Genomic DNA, 21,693 nt, shown 5'->3' with positions numbered 1-21,693 from the left:
TGGCAGAATTGTAATTTACATCAAGTTTGTGAAATAATCCAAGACATAGCACATTGGTGAAATAACGAGTTACTTCACTCACTATAATTTTATTGCACTTGGTGAAATGGAAATTAACATTTATCTCACGCTATTTAGCTGGAATAAAGTTCACAGTGTTTTCTATTATACAACTGATCTTTGCTGAGAATTCCAGATAATTCATATTTGAATTGCCTACATTGATAACAGTTTCAATGCTCGAGGAACATTTCCATTCTATGGCAGTGGTCCTGGGAGCATCTTGCTAATTCTATAGCCCTTGAATAATGCCCTAGATTTACCCGGAAAGAGGTATTATATGACGATAAGTACTAATAACGAGACATTGTATGCATTCAATGTTTATTGGAGTGAAGCTCTTGGATGCATTTGTAATTTAATTCAGACCAATAAACCCACAAACACATCTTAGGATCTTAGTGTCAAAGGAAGCATGGGATCAGAAAAACTAGTGAATCAGCGACCTGTGGAAATAGTCAATGATGCTTGACAGTAGAACATTTGGTGCATTTAACTTCAATTGACTGAGATGACTCGCCCGTACAGATGACACTGGCATCATTTTCATGTGAGCAGCTAAATTGATCCCAGGATGAAACAGGACAATCCCACAATCGCGTCTCGTTTCCCCGACACTTGTAATTTTCCTTCCACATTGGACCGGTTCCTTTCCCAAAGTGAGCTCCTCCTGGGACTGAGCTTCCTGTCCCACAATGAAGATGCTCACAGACCACGTTGGCGTCTTCCATATCAAAGTAAAGGTCACACAGCGTCCACCACTGGTCTCTGTGTAGCACCTCCACCCTTCCAGAGCATCTGTTCATCCCATCAACTAATCGGGGTCCATGTTTCCCTGTATTGGAAACAAATCCAGATCCAAATAATTTATAAATCATCCTCCACATAGAAACAGCAAAACGGAAAATAGGTAAAAAGTTGTATCTTATCTACCACGATCATCTATCCATACTTTACACAAATTATCTATTCAAAACAATTCAAATTACTACAGCAGCTCAAAAGCAAAATACTGCGGATGTTGGAAACTGAAATAAATCAGAACATGTTGGAAATACTGAGCAGGTCTCGCAGCATCTGTGGAGTGAGCAAGAGAGTTATGTTTCAGGTCTGTGTCCTTTCATCACAATAATTACTGCAGAACCTCGTTAAGAAGTTGGATGAACACTCAAAAATTAAGAGCTCTTCTTGCAAACGTTAATAGATTGTTGGTCTCTATCTCTTGGGTCTTGCAATATAGAAGTCAGAAGGATGTGATCTTTCTGTTGTATTTGTTGCCGCTTTTGGGTACCGCACTTCACAAAACCATTTGCTTTGGAGGTGGTTCAGGACAGAGTCACCAGAATGACAACAATGCTTAAAGCGTTACATTATGAAGACAAGTTGCATAAACTTTGTTTGTCGTAGATTAGATTTAGATACTTTAGAGCTTATCTAGTTGATGTGTTTAAAATGTTTAAGGGGTTTGACAGATGCGCGATAGAATATTTGGAGAACGAATATCAAACAAGGCCATTTAGGAGCTGCATTTCCTTTTGAGGGATGTGGGCATCTCTGGCAGAGGTGGCAGTTATTGCTCAACTCTATTTGCCCTTGAAACCGATGTCAGGACCTTCATTTTGTACTGCAATTGTCTGCATGTGGAATGTTCTTCTGCAATGCTGTTAGGCAGTTACAGTTAAGGCAAAGGGTGTAAACAAAAATTGTACCTTTTGCTGCATGTGTTATAAACAGAGTGGGAAGTTTATAATTTGGTAATTAGTGGCTAAGACTGAAATATGGCCTTAACATTTAGAATTTAACTTGAACTTCAAAAAAAAAAACTGCAAGGCAGTTCATTGTTAGCAGTTAACAGTGCAATTCAGGTGAGCAGTGAGAAGTCAATCAGCTGTGATTGCCCGAATAGAGGTAAATACTGTAAGCTGGAATCTGTCTAAACTGTGGCAACTTGAATGTGCCCGAAAAGACCGATGTAAGTAAACTTCAGGTACGGTACAGAGCGTAAACACAGTTCACAATGTTGATTGAATTCATTAGGAACAAAGTGGGAAGTTGGAATTTGCTAAGAGTAAGAAGAGGGGGAACATGCTTTTTTTTATTATTTCACAGGGGATGGGGTGTTGTCGAGGCTGGCATTTCCTATCCATCCCTAATTGTCCTGGAAATGATTGTGGTGAGCCGTCTTCTTGTACCAATGCCGTCGATGTACTCTCGCTACACCCACAGAGCTGTTCGGAAGGGAGATCCAGGATTTTGACCGAGGGACAGTGAAGGAATGATGATATAATTCCAAGTCAGGATGGTGTGTGCCTTGGAGTGGAAATTTCAGGCGGTGATGTTCCCATCCATCTCCTGTCCTTGTCCTACTAGATAGTAGAGGGCGTGTGTTTGGATGGAGGTGCTTTGTTTTGTCTATTAAGCTTGAGTAAGTGAATTGAGTCACCGATTTAAAACAGAACCACAGCCAGCAGCAGCAGAGTCTATTGGGAGAGGCAGATAACAGGCAAATAGAGGGGAAACTCCTTCAGTGAAGCAATTGTTAGGTCAGAGTATGAGAGGGCGTGGGTAAGTTGCAAATAAGTATTACGTTAATTGGTGAGTGCTTCGTGTTTTGGCTTTAGCTAACCAGTAAAGTAGCTTTCAAACTAAAAAGCAACTGCACATAATTTTACGTCTAAAATAAAGACAGACTAAGTTCTGGCAAACCAGTTTTTTTTCCGGATATTGGAAATTTTGAGAAACTGAACTGTCCTGAGGGAACATGTCTGTAGCAGATTTCTCTATCTGGAAACTCTCTGGCTCAGGGTCATAGAGCTGGTGTGGGAATTGGAGAAACCCCAATGGGAGCAAGAGGTGCATTGGACAGTTTGCTGCAGATTTCAATCACACCTTGTAGTGAGCTGCAGGATTAGAATGAGTTTGTTGCAGCTTATAGTGCACAGTAATGGAAATCCATATGAGATGGAGATCGAGGATATGCAAAAAGTGAATCTATCCAACAGGAACAATGTACTGGCTATTTCTGAGGATAAGGATAAAGTCTGTCAGAAGGACAGCCAGAATGTTGACCTTGTTACCTTGGAATAGGAAGCAGTTCAACGGGAGGAGGAGTGGAGCATAATGTGATACTTTTAAGTGATTCAATAATTGGGGTATTAAGACTCCCACACAGTATTTGCCCAACTTGTGCAAAGTGAGGGATATCTCAAAGCAGATTGCAAGAATGGAGGGGAAATATCCATTCCTTGTGGACCATGTATGGACTGATAGCATGGGAAAGAGGAGGCAAGAGGTTCTTTTCAGAGAGTACCAGGAGCTGAAAGAAAAAAGAAGATCTCAAGGATTATTATACAAGCCGCTTGCACATTGACATAGAAAAAAAGATGAGGGAGATGAACACGTGGTTGAAGGTTATGGTGTTGGAAAGAGGTGTTAAATTTTATGGGACGCAGTCACCTGTACTGGGATATTAAAGGACTATTCTGCTGGAATGTGCTTCACCTGAATCGGGTTGGGATAAGGGTCCCAGAATAAAGGATAAATAGGGTTGTTACAGGAACCTTAAACTGGCAAATGGGTGAGGGGAGGTTGGTGGGAGACGGGGTTAATGGGTAGAGCACAGTTGGAAATGTAGTATATCTAGGTAGTACAGGGAAAGGGATAATTGAAAGATGCAACATTTGAGTAAGACCATTTTACGGTTTTACATCACGTGCATTTGCGCTGAAAATAGCAGTTGCTTTCTTGATAATAGAATTGTTAGAAATATTGGCAGACCTCGACGTTTTGGGCAGTGCACTCTGTCCATTGTCTGGAGAAATAATTGGATCTGGTGGAAGCTGTCCGTTTATATGCAGTGCAGAACGGGAATGTGGACAGGATCTTACTACTGATAGGTTGTTACATGTTCTTGTTCTGGCTGTTATTGGTCTGTTAATTATATTCCCTGGCGGGCAGCCATAAAGGCGGGGCTAAAGTGTTGTGAGTCGAAAAGACTTAGCAGTTGGCAGGAAAAAAGACAGAAGCGTAAGGGGAGAGCCAACTGTGAAACAGCCCCGACAAACACATTTTTCTGCAGCACCTGTGCAAGAGCCTGTCACTCTGGAATTGGCCTTTATAGCCAGTCCAGGCGCTGCTCCACACACCGCTGACCACCCCAGGCGCTTACCCGTCGTCTCTCGAGATAAGGAGGCCAAAGAAGAAGATGATAGGTCAGTATATGCCATTGTTCGTGCTGCTGATTGGTCAGCTATTGTGCATCGTGGCAAATCAATCCATACTACTGTTCTGGTGGTGGTATGTTGGCGGCAGAGCAGGTGTTGGTGCGTTTCTTGTGTAGAAAATGCCAGATATTCACTGAGGAACAGGCCACTGTTAGGGGGACAGTATGGTGTTTATTGATCTCCATAGCTTCCCCAATGCAGTGAATGGGACAAGACTGCTATCGTCAAGCAAGCTCAACTCAATGACCACCGCATTGAATGGTCCAATTAAAAACTCCACCTTGTCTATACTAGACCGGCATGCAAGACACAACAAAATCAAAATCATGCAAAAATTCAAAAAAACAACATTGCTCAGATCCTCGTGAATGGCAGCGATACAAAGAAAAACAAAGGATGACAAAACAGATCACAAGAGCTACAAATGTTTGACAATAACTTCAGAAATATATTGTCATTAAGAGCAATGTGGTCTCATTACAATGGCAGTTGTGATATAAATGAAAATAAGGAAATGGCAGGAATTATACATAATTACTGTGCATCAGTATTTACATGGACAGAACTTTTATTAAGGTTCCTTGTTGCCACACGTGGCCACATGCTGCCCTGACGTCGAGGACAGTCACTCTCATCTCACTGCAGGAATTCATCTTTCTCATTCATGTTTGTACAAACGGTGCAATGAGGTCTGAAGCTGAATGGTCCGAGAAAACCCAAACTGAACATCAGTGAGTAATTTATTGGAAAATTCTGCTTGATAGCACTGTAAACAACACCTTCCATCACTTTGTTAATGATTGAGATCAAACTGCTGGGACAGTAATTAGAAAATTGCAATTGTCACACGGCTATTTGAGAAAGGTTAGCGTGGGAAACGAGGACATTATAGATTGGTTAGCCTAACAGCTATTGTCAGGAAATTACTAGAGTATACATTTAAAGATGGAGTGTCTGATCACCTTGAAAAGTTACAGCCAATCAGTGAGAGCCAGCATGGATTTGTAAAAGGTAGATCATGCCTGATGAACCTGATCAATTGTTTTGTGAAGGTAACTAAAGTAGAGGGCAGGGGAAGCTCAATGGATGTTATTCAGATGAACTTCCAGAAAGCACTCAAGAAAATCCCTCATAACTGATTGTTGGCTAAAGTTGAAGGTCATTGGATTCAGTGCAAATTATTAACTGCTTAGGAGGCTGACAGCAGGGATAATGTGCAGACAACCTAACTGGCAGGATCTGATAGTGCCGTCCCACAGGAACCTCCACTATTTAGTAATGATTTAGATGGCTGGATAGAAAGCCACATATCATTGACATATTCAATATTGCCATTGAAAAAAATCAGCCATATTGCAATCATGCATATTTTAAGCATAACTTAACAAAAAAAATCAGTAACTGTGTAAAACTATTTCAAGTTTGGCAATTGTGAGGTGTCCAATTTGGACTTTAAAAGGTTACAGAACTTTCTAAATGGTGAAAAGCCGGAAGCAGCACATGGAAAAGAGACTTCAGGCTCATGGGCAAGTACGGGAACGAACATCAAAACAACTAATGGAATGCTGGGATTTATATCTAGAGGATTGGAATACAAGGGGCGAGAAATGATGCTACAGGGGCAAAACAAAAACCCTGGTCTGGCCACATCTGGTGTAGTGTTCAGCTGTGGGCAATACATTGTTAAAAAGGATATATTGACCAGGGAGAGTATGCAGCATAAGGGATACTGGAGTTCTGAAGAAGGATCACTGACCCGAAACGTTAACTCTGCTTCTCTTTTCACAGATGCTGCCAGGCCTGCTGAGCGGGACCAGCATTTCTTGTTTTTATTATACTGCAATGATTCCTTGGCTTCAAGTGTTTCTGTTTTCTTAATCAATCATGAGATGTGGGTGTCGCTGGCAAGGTGAGCATTCGTTGTTCATGCCTAGTTGCCCTTCACAAGTGAGTGGCTTGTTCGGCTATGTCAGAGGAAAATTAAGAACCAACCACATTGCTGTTTTTCTGGAATCACATCTAGGGCAGACCAGTAAGAATGGCAGATTTCCTCCACGAAGGACATTAATGAGCAAGATTTTCTTTTAATGACAATCGACAATAGTTTCATGGTCACCATTACTGAGACTAGTTTTCAATTCCATATTAATTAACTGAATTTAAATTCCACTAGCTGCGGTGGTGGGAATTGAACCAGTGTCCCCAGCATTAGCCTGGGCCTCTGGATTGATAGTCCAGTGACATTAGCACCACGCCACTGCCTCCTCTCATTATGAAGAAGGATTACCGAAACTGTGGGTGGGTTCCCTGAAATGTGGAAGAGCCTTGTCCTTTAACATTCTTAGCCTATGCCGTTCAGCAGCAGGAAAGTCTTTGGGAATTCTGCAGGTGAGCTACTTGCCACAGAATACCCATCATCTGACATGCTCCCGTCGCCTCAGCATTTTTCTGAATGGTGAGGTTCCCTGTCACTGACAAAACCCAGCAGGATTTGACAGTGGTAGTGAATTCACTGATTATAATAGCTAGGGGAGGTGTTATTCTCTCTCTTGTCAGAGATAGTAATTACCTGACACGGAGGTGGTGAGTGTGTTACTTTCTACTTATATACCCAAGTCTAAATAATGTCCTGATCTTGATGTAAGTGGGCATGAATTGTTTCCTTATTCGAGTAATTATGAATGGAACTAAAGATCATGCAATCAGCAGCAATTTGCCCAACTTCTGACATTTTGATGGTGGGCAGGTAACGGACCAAGCACCAGAAGATAGTTGGGCCTCAGAGAACAAACAGGAAATACATTTTTATATAATTGTAGTGGAAATCTGGAACATTCCCTAACAACTCCCAAAGTAAAGAGCTGTGGATGTTGCATCCAATCTAAATTTTCAAGACTAATATTGACCGATTTTTGTTAGCTCGGTGTATCAAGGAATCTGGTTCAAAGCCAGGTAAAGAGACTTGAGGAGCATATCAAGTATGATCTGATTGAATGCTCGAGTAGGCTGGTGCAACTGAAAGCTCTGTACTGATCATGTGGATATGTGTCTGATCCTGTCATATTTAGCGTATAAAATGCACACATTCTATAAATTAACTTTGCAATCTTTCAATTCAGGCCTGATTGCACTGAGCAGTACTAAAGAACAGCCGTTCGTTTATACCCTGTAAGTGTTAACGTGGGCAGGGAGGGTTGAAAGGCTATTGAAATGTCGGATCATTCGTGGTGCTCACATTAAAGTATCTAAATTGGCCAGTGCATGTTAATTTAGTCAACTCCCGACTGTTGCAGCCAATATGCAATTATAGATATACATTCGGTTCAGTGATAAATAAACTTGCGGAAATTCTGCTTCTTGCAGAATAATGTTCGGATTTAGAAACATCTTGTTGATCAACTATTGTGGGTATCTTGAACCACGTTACACCAGACCTACAGCAGTAATGGTAAACGAAAATGACTCGTTTAAATATGAACCTTTTAGACAGAAAGACGGCAATGTCACCTTCCTCAGTTTTCCAAATATTAAGCAGGAAGTTGTCTGCTTTTCAGTAAGTCTGTACTCACCGGAACAGATCACACTGGCATCGTTCCGATGGCTGCACTCCTGCTGAGTTCCTTCAAAAAGACGGCAGTCCAATAAACTTGTCTCGTTTCCGATGCATTCAAAGATATCACTCCGTATGAGCCCAATGCCCTCTCCAAAATGAGCATATCTTGGTGCAGACATGGCGACTCCACACTGCAGCTGACTACAGACCACATTGGCGTCTTTCAGATCCCAGTCAAGGTCACACACTGTTCCCCAGTATTCACCATACTGGATCTCCAGTCTGCCTGAGCATGGAGAGTCTCCGGATGTTAGTCTAGGAGATCTGTGATCTGAATAAGCGTATTATATCATAATAAGTATAATACATTAATAATCACAATAATACAAATATTTATATTTCAATACACATCCGATTAATCACAGATCTGGCACTATTCGTTCTCAGATCGTTCCATTCTTTTCAAAACTGATGAATCTGTGTTTTCTGTATCACTACTGCTTATACTGTGACAGGACCATAATGTTTAAAATTTTCATTTATTTATTTATAACTTACCCAGTCGCCGTGACTGTAACTGAGGAACACGCACTGTATCAGCAGTTGGAACTGGGTAAAAAGTATTGTGTGGCAAGAACTGGTACAAGGAGTCCTGTTGCTCATGTTTAACATAAATGGTTCAGACTCGTAAAAGGGAGGTACAATTATAATATTCATCAATGATATTTACTTGGGACAATAGTTTCATACTAAGGCAGATTGTGATAAAAATACATGACGTTAACGAAATTGCAAATGAATTTCAATGCAGATAAATGTACACTTATGCATTTGGGTAGGAAGACTGAGAACACAGATTCCTTGGACAATGATAATCTAAATTGCATCGAGGAGCAATGGGATTCGGAGGTACAGATATAAAAATCAATAAAATAGCAATAACAGGTTAACAAAGCTATAGAAAATACAAAAAGAGATTGATGTTTATTTATGAGAAATACGTTGAAAGGGGAGTCATACCCAGCACAAGGAAGGATTTGCTGTTGATGGGAGTTGTTTGATTGGGTGCTAACTGGTCAGTGTTTCCCTGCTTTTCTCGACAGTTTGTAACAGGGCAATTTTCCACCATATCAGTTGAATCCTAGTGTTGTATCTGTACCGGATCACCTTGTCTAGAGTTGTAGCTTGTTTTAGAGTACTGTTCTTCAGCACTACAGCTATAATGTTATCGGGCCCTGAACCTTTGCTTTGTGCTGTGCGCTCAGCCACTTCTTAATGTTGTGTGCCGTAATCTTAGGAATGGACCGAAAAATAGAAAGCATTTGCACAGCGATAGACCATTGGCATGGATTCTCACCTTTTGTCAGTCTGAATGACTACCTTTAACCCACACTGTGTTGACTGTTTTGTAGCCAGTTTGATACAGTCTGTCATGATCACCTTTCAAAGCTCTTCGTGTGCAATTAATTACCTTGAAACCACATTCACAGTTTTAAGTTTAAGAACTGGACAGACAGTTTGTCACCAACAAGATGCAACAATCAGCATACAATCATAGAATGTTTACAACACAGAAGGAGGCCATTCAGCCCGTTGTGTCCATGCTGGTTATCTGCAAGAGCAGCTCAGCTAGTCCTATGCTTCTGCCCTTTCCCCATAGCCAGGAAACGAATTTATCTTCAGGTGCTTGTCCATTTCCGTATTGAAAGCCACAATTGAATCTGTCTCCGACAGACTCGCAGGCAGCACTTTCCAGATCCTGAAAACTCGCTATATAAATAAGTTTTTCCTCATGTCACTGTTGGTTCTTTTGCCATCCACCGTATAACAGTGTCCTCTGGTTATTGACCTTTCTGCCAAGAGGAGCACTTCCTCTCTATCTACTCTGTCTAGACCTCATGATTTTCAACACCTCCATCAATTTTCCTCGCAGCCTTCCCTGTTCTAAGGAAAGCAACGACAGTTTCTCGAATCTATCAATGTAAATGAAGTCTTTCATCCTTTGAATCTTCCTTGTAAATGCTTGCTACACCCATTCTAAAGCATTCACATTCTTCTAAAATGCCGTGTCCAGAATTGTCCAGAATACAATACGGCAGTTGAGTTGAAGCCAGTGTTTCACAAACGTTCGTAATAACTTCCTTACTTTTTTACACTATACCACTATTTAAAAAGGCCAACATCCCATTGACTTATTAACCACTTTCTCAACCTGCCCTGCCACCTTCAACGATTTGATCACAAATACTCCCAGGTCACTCTTGGCTGCAGCCACTTTATAATTGTACCCTTGAAAAGGGACTGGCAGCTAGCATTAAGAGAAATCACACAGTTTTCTATAGACAGAGAAATAGTAAAAGGGTAGTAAAAGGAGGAGTGGGGCCGATGAGGAATCAGAAAGGTGATTTACATATGAAGGTAGCGGACATAGTTGAGGTATTAACTGAATTCTTTGCACCTGTCTCTGCCAAGGGAGAAGATGCACTCCAGGCAATGGTTAAAGAGGAGGTAATTCAGATACTAGAGGGGTTTAAAATTAATAAAGAGGATGTATTAGATATACCCTGTTATATGAGAACATACATATGAATATACGAATTAGGAGCAGTAGTCGGTCACTCAACCCCTCGAGCCTGCTCCATCATTCAATACGTTCATGGCTGAACTGATTACTCCACATTTCCTCCTACCCACGATTACCTGCCACCCCCTTGGTTATCAAGAATCTACCTACCTCTGCCTTAAAAAAATTCAAAGAATCTGCTTCCACTGCCTTTTGAGGAAGAGAATTCCAAAGACTCACGACCCTCTGAAAGAAATAAATTCTTCTCATCGCTGTCTTAAATGGGCGATGCCTTATTTTTAAACAGTGACCCCTCGTTTGAGATTCTCTCACAAGGGGAAACATCTTTTCCACATCCATCCTGTCAAGACCTCTCAGGATTTTATATGCTTCAATCAAGTCGCCACTTCCTCTTCTAAATTCCAGAGGATGCAAGCCGAGCCTGTCAAATCTTTCCTCGCATAACAGGTCACCCATTCCAGATATTAGTCTAGTAAACCTTCTCTGTACTGCCTCCAACGCATTTACATCATTCTTTAAATAAGGAGACCAGTACTGTACACAATACTCCAGATGTGGTCTCACCAACACCCTGTATAGCTGTAGCATAACCTCCTTACTTTTGTATTCAATTCCACTTGCGATAAACGATAACAATCTACTGGTTTTCTTTAGTACGTGCTGTACCTGCATACTAATGTTTTGCAATTCATGCACTCGGACACCCAGATCCCTCTGCATCTCAGAGCTCTGCAATCTCTCACCATTTAGATAATATACTTCCCTTCTATTCTTGCTGCCAAAATGGACAATTTCACACTTTCCCACATTAAACTCCATTTGCCAGGCCTTTGCCCACTCACTTAATCTATCTATATTCCTTTGCAGACTCCTAATCTCCCCTTCACAAGTTACATTCTTACCTATCTTTGTGCCATTAACAAATTTAGCAAGCATACCTTCGGTCTCTGCATCCACATCATTTGTATAACTTGCAAAATGTTGAGGCCCCAGCACAGATCCCTATGGCAAACCACACGTTACATCTTGTCAACAAAAAAAGACCCGTTTCTGCCTACTCTCTGTTTCCTGTTAGCTAACCAATCTTCCATCCAAGTCAATATGTTACCCCCCACACCATGAGCTTTTATTTTCGGCAATAGCCTTTGATGTGGCACCTTATCAAATGCCTTCTGGAAATCTAAGTACAATACATCTACCAGTTCCCCTTTATCCACAGCACATGTAACTCTTTCAAATAATTCCAATCAATTGTATAAACATGATTTCCCTTTCACAAAGCCATGTTGACTCTGCCTGATTACCTTGAATGTTTCTAAATGCCCTGCTATAAGTTCTTTAATAATAGCTTGTAACATTTTCCCTAAGACAGGTGTTAAACTAATTGACATGCAGTTTCCTGATTACTGTTTCCCTCCCTTTCTGACTAAAGGAGTTGCATTCGCTATTTTCCAATCTAAATGAACCTTCCCCGAATCTAGGGACTGTTGGAAAATTAAAATTAACGCATCAACTACCTCACTAGCCACTTCATTTAGCACCCGAGGATAAAGTCCATCAGGTCCCGGGGACTTGCCAGCCTGCAGCTCCAACAATTTACTCAGTACCTTCGCCCTGGTGCTTGCAATTGTATTGAATTCCTCCCTCCCTTCCTTTTCCTGACTTACAGCTAAAACTGGGATGTTACTTTTATGCTCAATAGTAAAGACCGATGCCAAATATCTGTTCAATTCATCTGTTATCTCCTTATTTTGCATTATTAATTCCCCAGACTCACATTTTAGAATTTCAACGCTCACTTTGTTGCCTCCTTTCTTTTTTAAATATATATAAACTCTTGCTATCTTCCTTTAAATATCTACATACCATTCTCTCGTACTCTAATGTTACCTGCCTTATCAATCTTTTAGTCATTCTTTGCTTCTTTTTAAAAATATCCTGTCCAATCTTTTGACCTGCCTCCCATCGTTGCGAAATCATAGGCTTCTTCTTTAAGTTTCATACTACCTTTGGCTGTTTTACTTAACCACGGATGGCGGGTCCCACCCTTGGAATGTTTCTTTCTCGTTAAAATGTGTGTATTCTGACATATTGCCTCAAATGGCTGCCACTGCATCTCTATTGACCTATCCCTTAACCTAATTTGCCAGTTCACTTTAGCGAGCTCTGCATTCATACCCTCATAATTGCCCTTATTTGAGATTAAAATATTAGTTTTGGACCCACTCTTCTCTCCTTCAAATTGAATGTAAAATTCAATTATATCATGATCCCTGCTACCTAGGGGCGCCTTAACTGTGAGGTCATTAATTATTCCTATCTCGTTGCACAATACCAGGTCGAGGATAGCCTACTCTCTGGTTGGCTCCATAACGTATTGTTCCAAGAATTTATCCCGAAAATATTTTATGCAGTCCTCATCTAGGCTACCTCTGCCCAACTGTTTTTTACAGTCTATATGTAGGTGAAAATACCCCTAGAATTATCACTGTACCTTTCTGACAAGCTGCCATTATTTATTCATTTATACCCCGTCCCACAGCCTGGTTAATGTTAGGTGGCCTGCACACCACTTCTGACAAGTGACGTCTTGCCTTTATGATTTTTCATCTCTACCCGAACACTTTCTACATCCTGGTCTTCTGAAATTAGGTCATCCCTCACTATTGCGCTAATATCATCATTAATTAACAGAGCTACCCCTCCACATAATCGTGGCTTCCTGCCCTTCCTAAATGTGACGTATCCTTCAATATTCTGGTCCCATTCTATATATATAAATGATCCAGACCTTGGTGCACAGGCACAATTTCAAAGTTTGCAGATGATACAAAACTTGGAAGTATTATGAACTGTGAAGAGGATAGTGCAGATCTCCAAAAGGACATTGACAAGTTGGTAGAATGTTGGATGAAGTTCAATGCAGAGAAATATGAAGTGATTCATTTTGGTAGGAAGAACATGGAGATAAAATATAAAATGAAGGGCTCAATTCTAAAAAGGTTACAGGAGCAGAGGGACCTTTGTTTAATAGTGTATAAGTCATTGACGGTGGCAGGCCAGTTTGAGAGAACGTTTAATAAAACATACATTGTCCTGGACTGTATTAATAGGTGCATGGAGGACAAGAGCAAGCAAGTTATGTTGCAATTGTATAAGGCACTAGTCCGGCCTCAGCTGGAGGATTGGATCCAATTCTGGCGCCGCACTTGAGGAAAGATATGAGGGCATAGGACAGAGTACAGAGACTTTTCATGAGAATGTTTCCAGGGATAAAGAATTTCAGTTAGGAAGATAGATTGGAGAAATTAGGACTGTTTTCCTTGGAGAAGAGAAGGCAGAGAGTTGATTTGATAGAGGTTTTCAAAACAATGAGGGTTCTGGGCAGATTCGATAGAGAAAAACTGTTTCCACTGGTGAAAGCATCGAGAAGGAAAGGGTACAGATTTAAAGAATTTGGTAAAATAAGTTAAAGTGACTTGAGGAAAATATTTTTCATGCAGCGAGTTGTCCAGATCTGGAATGTTTGCCTGAGAACGTGGTGGAGGCAGGTTCAATTGAAGCATTCAAAAGGGAATTAACAGTTATATGAAATGGAAGATTGTGCAGAGTTATGGAGGGAAGGCAGGGGAATAGAACTGAGTGAATTTCTCTTTCAGAGAGCTCATGCAGACATGATGGGCCGAATAGCCCCCTTCAGCACTATAACAGTTCAGTGACTCTGTGATATTGCCTCTCCTCCTTGTTCCAACCAGAATGTATCAGTTCACACTTCTCTGCATGAAATGTCATCTGCCACGTTTCCGCCCATTTGACCAGCCTCTCTTTGCCCTCTTGAAGTCTATCACTATCCTCCTTACAGAAACCGGCCAGGATTTCAGGAAAACTTGCCAATTTTCTTCCAATAGTTGAACGATGTTGAGATTAATCGTTCAACTACTTCCTGAACTATCTTAGCTCCTTTTTTTAATATTCTGTGCATTTCACTTCCTCAATATTTCCCAAAATGTAAATGGCAATGCGTAGGCAGCGGTGGGATCTTAACGCGCAGTTTCCTCTTGTGATACCCACAATAACTGCAGACCCATTACTTCGGCGCCCCGAGGCTGAAAAACCTGCCTCCCTCCCTCCCCTGCTCCCCAGTCTCAGCTTCACAATATGTGTAATATATCAGATCCGAAGCCAAGCTCTCACTGCAGGTGGACAGCCGGGCTGACAGTGCATGCCCGGTAGCGGCTGCTGGGTTGATGAATGGAGGGTTTGAGATTGCGAAATTTCGTGCGATTCAGATCATTCACTGCGGAATTAGGGAAAATCTCAATGGAAACTGCTCTGGCTGTATTGTAAATGTGCTGAGTATCAGGTATTTGCTGCTCCTGGTGGAGAATGTTTATTAAATATAGTACTAATGATATAATTTTAAACAGTGATCCTAATATTAACATTAAATCTAACCAGAAATTATTGGAATTATTATCATCTGACTTTCTGGGTACCGACCGTCCCGGATTGTTTTACTTTCGCTTCTTCCCAGATTCTATCAGCCGCGGCGGGAGATGAGAGACTGAGAGAGCTTTTTACCTGAGCAGATCACCCCTGCCTCATGGGACTGTAGCCCGGAATAGAGACCCCGTTGCTCTGACTTACAGTCCCGGAGAGCGGCCTCGGTCCCGCTGCACTTTACAGCCAACGTCATAATGGTTCTGGACCCTTTCCCAAAGTGAGCTCCACCCGGTGCAGAAACTGCGGACCCGCAGCCCAGCTCCCGACACACAACAGCGGCGTCTGGCAGGTCCCAGAGATAGGAAGCCACAGCCCCCCACTGTCACCTGTAGTGAACCTCCACTCTCCCAGCGCACCGACTGCCCCCATTCACGAGTCTCAGCTTCACCGTCTCTGTAAAATATCAGAAGTATCATCAAGTGGTGATAGTGTGTTAAACCCACATGGTCCTAGCGCACGGACTATACACCTTCACCAGTCTCAGCTTCATCGTCTCTGTAAAATATCAGAAGTACCATCAAGCGGTTATAGTGTGTTAAACCCACAACTTCCCAGCGCACGGACCCTCCCCATTCACCAGGCATGAATCGATAGGAACATCGGAGTAAATATTACACATGAAAAAAAAGGAAAGGTAAATAGTAATAAACGGTGCAAACGAGCAGGGAACCGGGAGGCAGCCAGATATTCCCACCAACACAGCAGCTGCAAAGGGAATGGGGTGGCGACAGGCTCAGAATATATTTAACCTGCAGAAGTAGGGACATGGGCGTGGCTGTAATGATCACATGTTTACGTGCTCAGTACTGATTGGACGAACACAGTGAGATTCCAGATCCAGGAAAGAGGAAATTGCACTCTCACCCACCACAGCCAATAAAGACAGGGCTGGATGTTGATGTGATTTGGATGTCAGTGCAGATTGGTGATGTTGGCCTTTGGATCGGCAGCACTGCCAGTGGAGCTGATCATTCACACTCTGCTCTTCAGAGTCCCTTAGTTATTGTCCCGCCACATGAAGACAGCAGCTATCTCTCCGCTAGGTAACAGTGTCAATGGAGCTGATTCTTCACTCTCTGCTGTTCAAAGACCCTCAGTTATTATCCCTCTGCATGAAGGCAGCAGCCATCTCTCAGCCAGGTAGCAATGTGAGTGGAGCTGATCTTTCACACTCTGCTCTTCAGGGACCCTCAGTTATTGTCCCTCCAACATGAAGACTGCAGCCTTCTCTCAGCTAGGTAACAGTGTGAGTGGAGCTGATCCTTCACACTCTGCTCTTCAGAGAGCCACAGTTATTGTCCCTCTACATGAAGACAACAGTCATCTCGCAGCTCGGTAACAGTGTCAATGGAGCTGATTCTTCACTCTCTGCTGTTCAGAGACCCTCAGTTACCGTCCTCCGCTTGAAGACAGCAGCCATATCTCAGCTAGAATGAAAGACCTTTACTAACACTACGAGGGACACATTCCCTTTCTGACTGGTAACCGCGCAGCGGGTTAATCCGTGATCAAAATGGTGCTGAGATTGTTGCCCAAGCTTAATACTTAATGGGATGGATTAGAGCAGACAGACATTAGACAGTGTGAGGATAAAGGTCGATTACCTGACGGGTCAGCCTGACTGTTCCCGGGTCTGCCTGAAATGAGAAGTTAACAATTAAAGTTTACTGGGGCAAAAAATGAACGAAACTGTCTGAAAGAAAAGACACAAATATAACTAACAGCAGGGTCATTATTCCCGTCGCTTTGCAGAAGAAATTATACCAGGATATGTGATTTCATTCCTTAAAACCGAAAATACAGTTTTTGCAACAAATTAATATTGGTAATGGGCCAAAATGTATCCAGAATTGTTTTCACATATACACACACTGACACCCGGATACACTCTCTCCTTTTGGTAACGATGGGTGGGTTCCATGTATTACCAGTGTGAAGGCGCTCTGAGAAGGCGGTGGTGATGGTCCTCTCCCTTATAGAATCTTACAATGAAACAGCACAGAGGGACGCCATTCAGCCCATGGTGCCTATGCTGTCTCTTTGTAAGAGCTGTTAAATTAGTCCCACTCCCTTTCCCAATCGCCCTGTAAAGTTGTGCTGATGGTGCTCTGACCATTGATGACGCGTGTGTAGGTGCCCTGAGAAGCGGTGGTGATGGACCCGTTTTTAAACCTGCTGATGATGGCACTCTCAGTGAATTCAGCATTCAGATCTAAAGTAAGAGAAGGAATGGGAAATGTTAAATACAATTTAAGATTTTCCGGTCCTGTGGTAGATTTCGATGCCTTTTAAGTAACTGCAAATCCTTCCACCTGCAGCTATCAAAGTTTCTATAAAGGTGTAATTGGGCCTTTCTGCTGTTCAGTAATATATATGCCTTCTTCAAACAAAACAAAACAAGATGAATGGTCTCCTAACTCTGTGCTGACTGTTTATTACTAAGATCCTGCTGTTATGATTCTCTTGTAACCTGCCCTCGCCGACGTGCCCATTAATGATGTTCGATCAATGGTCCTCCCGTTTACTGGTTAAGCATTTCTGATTTTTAAAAATGCATTCAGTCGGTTGACCTGCACCCAATCTCCCTGATGGCAATGTGTCTTACTGATCTCCAGGTGTTTTTCTATTCTCAACATTTTAAACGATAGACGGTGTGTTCAGCTGACTCCCAATCTCTCTGATCACAATGTGTCTCACAGATCTCCAGGTGTTTTCCAATCACAACATTATATACTATAGATGATATTTTTTCCTGCTCCCACTCCCCTGATCACAATGTGTCTCACAGATCTCCAGGTGTTTTTCTATTCTCAACATTATATACTATAGACGTTGTGTTGACCTGCTCCCCAACTCCCTGGTGATAATCTCGCTCCCATGTTTTGTTATCTTTCTGTGCACTCGGCTGATATATTATAGACAACGGGACACCGATTCCTGTCCTCAGCTTTGCCTTCCGAGTAATCTTGAATGAGTTACAGTTCCCCAACTATAATCTCACTGGTTCCTTGATGCTCCTAGTTATGCAATGTAAATAGTGTGTGACTTCCCCCCAGTCTTGGAGCCTTAACATCCCTACCAAATTTCCCTGATAATCGTCAGTTCCTGCAAATGCCCCTTTTCCAGTGACCCAATGAGAGACGAGGGGTATAATCTTTCAGTATTTACTGAAAAACGGTTTCACCTCAGTGCTTCTGTAGAGTCCATGAATCTTCTTCAAACCACTCAGTCATGTCCCCTAGCTCTTCATGCATTTATCTTTTCAGACTGTCACCACCCATGTTTTGACTGTTTTTTTTTCCTGATAAACCACTGGTTCAAGGAGAAAGCCCACGAGTACCTTCTTAGGGAATATAGGGATGGACAATATTAGATTAGAGATACAGCACTGAAACAGGCCCTTCGGCCCACCGAGTCTGTGCCGAACATCAGCCACCCATTATACTAATCCTACACTAATCCCATATTCCTACCAAACATCCCCACCTGTTCCCATATTTCCCTACCACCTACCTATCCTAGGGGTAATTTATAATGGCCAATTCACCTATCAACCTGCAAGTCTTTGGCATGTGGGAGGAAACCGGAGCACCCAGAGAAAACCCGCTCAGACACAGGGAGAACTTGCAAACTCCACACAGGCAGTACCAGGAATCGAACCCGGGTCCCTGGAGCTGTGAGGCTGCGGTGCTAATCACTGCGCCACTGTTCCGCCCTACAATACATGGGTGAAGAACAATATCGCCAACATGACGACAGATTTTCAAGAAAACATCCCGCCATCCTCTCTGCCTAAGTAGTGTTGTTCATTAAATTCCGCCTGGCCGGCTAACTCATATCCCGAAAAGGAATCTAAATAATTTACAACAGAGACTCCCAAGTTTGACTATTCGACAAGTTTATCTGTTACTGTCTCAGATAAATGTTCAGTCGTTCCCCTTTCTCAATCATTACTATTTTTCCATTTATCGACACTACTCCTCATATCTGCTGATTCCTCCATTCACTCTCATATCCTTCCTCACAATGTCTAACAGCTCTCATTGTTGTTCTTGAAAACGTTTGAATGCATTTCTTTGTGAACCGTTATCCAAATCACCTCTATATACAGAAAATATACCCACGATTGTCACACACTTCTGGTGGGCCTCCTCCCCTAGGTAAACGTCAGCTGATATAAAACTCTGCTGCTGCTGTAATCCTGGTGTGGACAGTCCCGCTCACCCATTTCCCCTGCTCTCACTGACCTGCACCTCAGATTTCAGTGGTAGCACCGTTACTTTCCTGATGATTAGACAAATGGTTTGGTGCCAAACTGTTAAGTTATTTTAACATTTTATACTTTTGTTAACTTGCGAATGCACCATGTTACCATAAAGAGTAATAGAGAAATATTAATTATAAGTGACAATAAATTCAAAGCAGGTGAACTGAAACAGGATAAATGTAGGATTTTCAAAGCCCAGAATTTAAACCCTTGAATGAGTTACAAACCAGGGACAGGGGTGGTTTAGAGGTTACAAAATACAGTCAATACAGAGAGTTTATAAGTACATGCTTCTCACGGCTTTTATTATTAGGTGCATCGAGAATCTAAATAATTATATTATATCATACTATTTTAGGTCCAATTTGAACTACTTTTGCAATTAAGTGACCTCTTGTGCATTTCAGAATCAAAGTAATTGATAAAGTTACAGTTATTGTAGGGTACAACCACAAGCAAAGCACCGGACAGAAGGACCTCACAGCAAACAATCCGGATGCTGTGTGTCAAAAGCGTTGTCAGTAACTTTTAACAATCTATCTCCATAACACATGAGCTAGTGCCTGAAGAAACGTTACCACGGTTATAAATAACGACACATGCATCGATCATTTACAGTACCAAGACAAGTTGTTCTGGGCACTGTCTGTTGAATTTAAATATGCAAACGAATTCAGGATTTGTTCCAAATGGTGAGCAGAGTATAGCACATATGGGAGAACATTAAAGCATTTAACAGGAGTAGGATTAGGCCATACTGCCTACCAAGGCCACTCCGCCATTCAATAAGATCATGGCTGATATATTGCCCCATCTCCACTTTCCCACCTTTCCCCAGTGATTGGGAAACAACCCCGGATCTTTCATTAAACACTGCATCACACGATACAAAAAGTATGGGACATGTGGAAAGAGATTTAGAAACACGTCTGGATATTAAATACTACATCAAATTTATGAAAAATCTAGAAATAGACTGAGAAACACTAATTATTACACAACACCGTGCACTTAAATGTATGAAGTAGAAAGCATGATTCAATACAAAAAGGCGTAGTTTTGAAGATTGTCGGTGACCAAATAAAACTCTTCATGCACCGAATCCCTTGGAATCAGGAGCATCATTTCTGGAGGGTGGAATTGATAACTCTATTAATAATCAGTACAAACGTAGCAATATTAGTTCCACCTCCACTTAATATATTATACAATATTTGTTGTCCTTTCTGAACATTCCAAATGCTGCACAAACGATTTAATCTAATTCTCTCTATCACACGACACTTCACTGAGAAATTGCAGGGACAGAAATCTCAATGTGGGATGAGTCGGCTCAATGTAGTTCCCAGCATTCTGCAGTTCTGACTCCCATACACTCCATTGTAACACTGAGCACTTTCTAATTCCATGTGTCTCCGTTTTAAACGCATGATTAGAATTTTAACTCCAGTCTGCTGCGTCTGTACGAGAGCCACAGGAAACAACATAAAACCAACTCTTATGGTGTTTATGTTCAATTTTGGTAATTAAACTAAATTTAACTCAAATCTCTCTTGGAAAAGAAATTAAATGTTAATCAGAGCACGAAATACGAGACCCGTTTATGCTGTGAGTGACCAAAATGGATAACAGTTCCCTATTTGAATTTGATGAACTAAAAATCAAACAGGACAAAATGTATTTCATGATAAATTTAGAAATAAAGGAAACTGTTTCAATATTCAAGTCATACAATCTCAATAAACACAAATTAAAATAAATATGCACCTTTGCTATAAATTGATTTTGATCAGTGGCCGACTGCTAACAAAAAGATTCAGGGAGTCATCTACATTTCATACTTTCTCTCCGCTCTATGGTTTGCAGAAAATAATCTTAAATTACCTTCAAAATCAGGATTTTACAATTCAATCCCTTTTACAAATACAGAAGAAAATTCGTCATGGAATTATTTAATAACACATAGGGAGCGTTTCCCTGTAGTGAACCAGCATTCGTTGTCGATAGACATTAACAAATGTAACCAAATCCGCACTGGAAGCAGTGAGACACTGAATCGAATCATCGACCGAAAAACACCCCAAAATATCGAGCAGATGGAAGGAGACTATTCATGATATCTCATTAAACACTTCACGATGCGTTACATAAAGGGAGCATGTGGAAGGAGACGTTGTCACATTATTTATTACTTGACGCTGGACATATGAATATGTGAAATAAGTTGCGAATTTGCAATACAAAGTTCTAAAGTTTCAAGGTCATCGTTAAGAAAACAATAATAAATGGAAGATCCTCCGGAGATTTTGCAATATTCAGTAACATTATCTTTTGGAGAGGCACTTCACAATTACACTAATAACGAATGTTAATTGAAATAATATTGGTTCTTCCACTATTTAACATATTATACAATATTTACGGATCATGTGCAATACTCTTAACTTGGAACAAACTATTTAAATTATTTCAGTTCCACTCAGTATATCACACAGGGTCAGAC

General features: G+C 41.4%; 1 protein-coding gene across 1 annotated transcript; it reads right to left on the bottom strand.

The window, feature by feature from the left end:
* Nucleotides 1-518: 518 nt before the first annotated feature.
* LOC137364613 (scavenger receptor cysteine-rich type 1 protein M130-like) lies at nt 519-15,116 on the bottom strand. Its single transcript, XM_068027705.1, has 3 exons — nt 15,002-15,116; nt 7,853-8,167; nt 519-895 (listed from the first exon to the last, which is right to left on the bottom strand). The coding sequence occupies exons 1-3, from the start codon at nt 15,114-15,116 to the stop codon at nt 519-521; spliced, it is 807 nt and encodes a 268-aa protein (XP_067883806.1).
* Nucleotides 15,117-21,693: the final 6,577 nt, after the last annotated feature.

This window comes from Heterodontus francisci, unplaced genomic scaffold (assembly GCF_036365525.1).
Source record: "Heterodontus francisci isolate sHetFra1 unplaced genomic scaffold, sHetFra1.hap1 HAP1_SCAFFOLD_140, whole genome shotgun sequence".
In the NCBI taxonomy this organism is placed as follows: Eukaryota; Metazoa; Chordata; class Chondrichthyes; order Heterodontiformes; family Heterodontidae; genus Heterodontus; species Heterodontus francisci.
This window is presented reverse-complemented; position numbering and strand designations above follow the sequence as displayed.

Coding starts and splice junctions, on each gene's coding strand:
- LOC137364613 (XM_068027705.1), bottom strand. CDS start 15,116: ATGACGTTGGCTGTAAAGTGCAGCGGGACCGAGGCCGCTCTCCGGGAC. Junction 8,168..15,001: donor GGCAGGGGTGATCTGCTCAG/GTAAAAAGCTCT, acceptor ACGCTTATTCAG/ATCACAGATCTCCTAGACTA. Junction 896..7,852: donor TGCCAGTGTGATCTGTTCCG/GTGAGTACAGAC, acceptor TTTCCAATACAG/GGAAACATGGACCCCGATTA.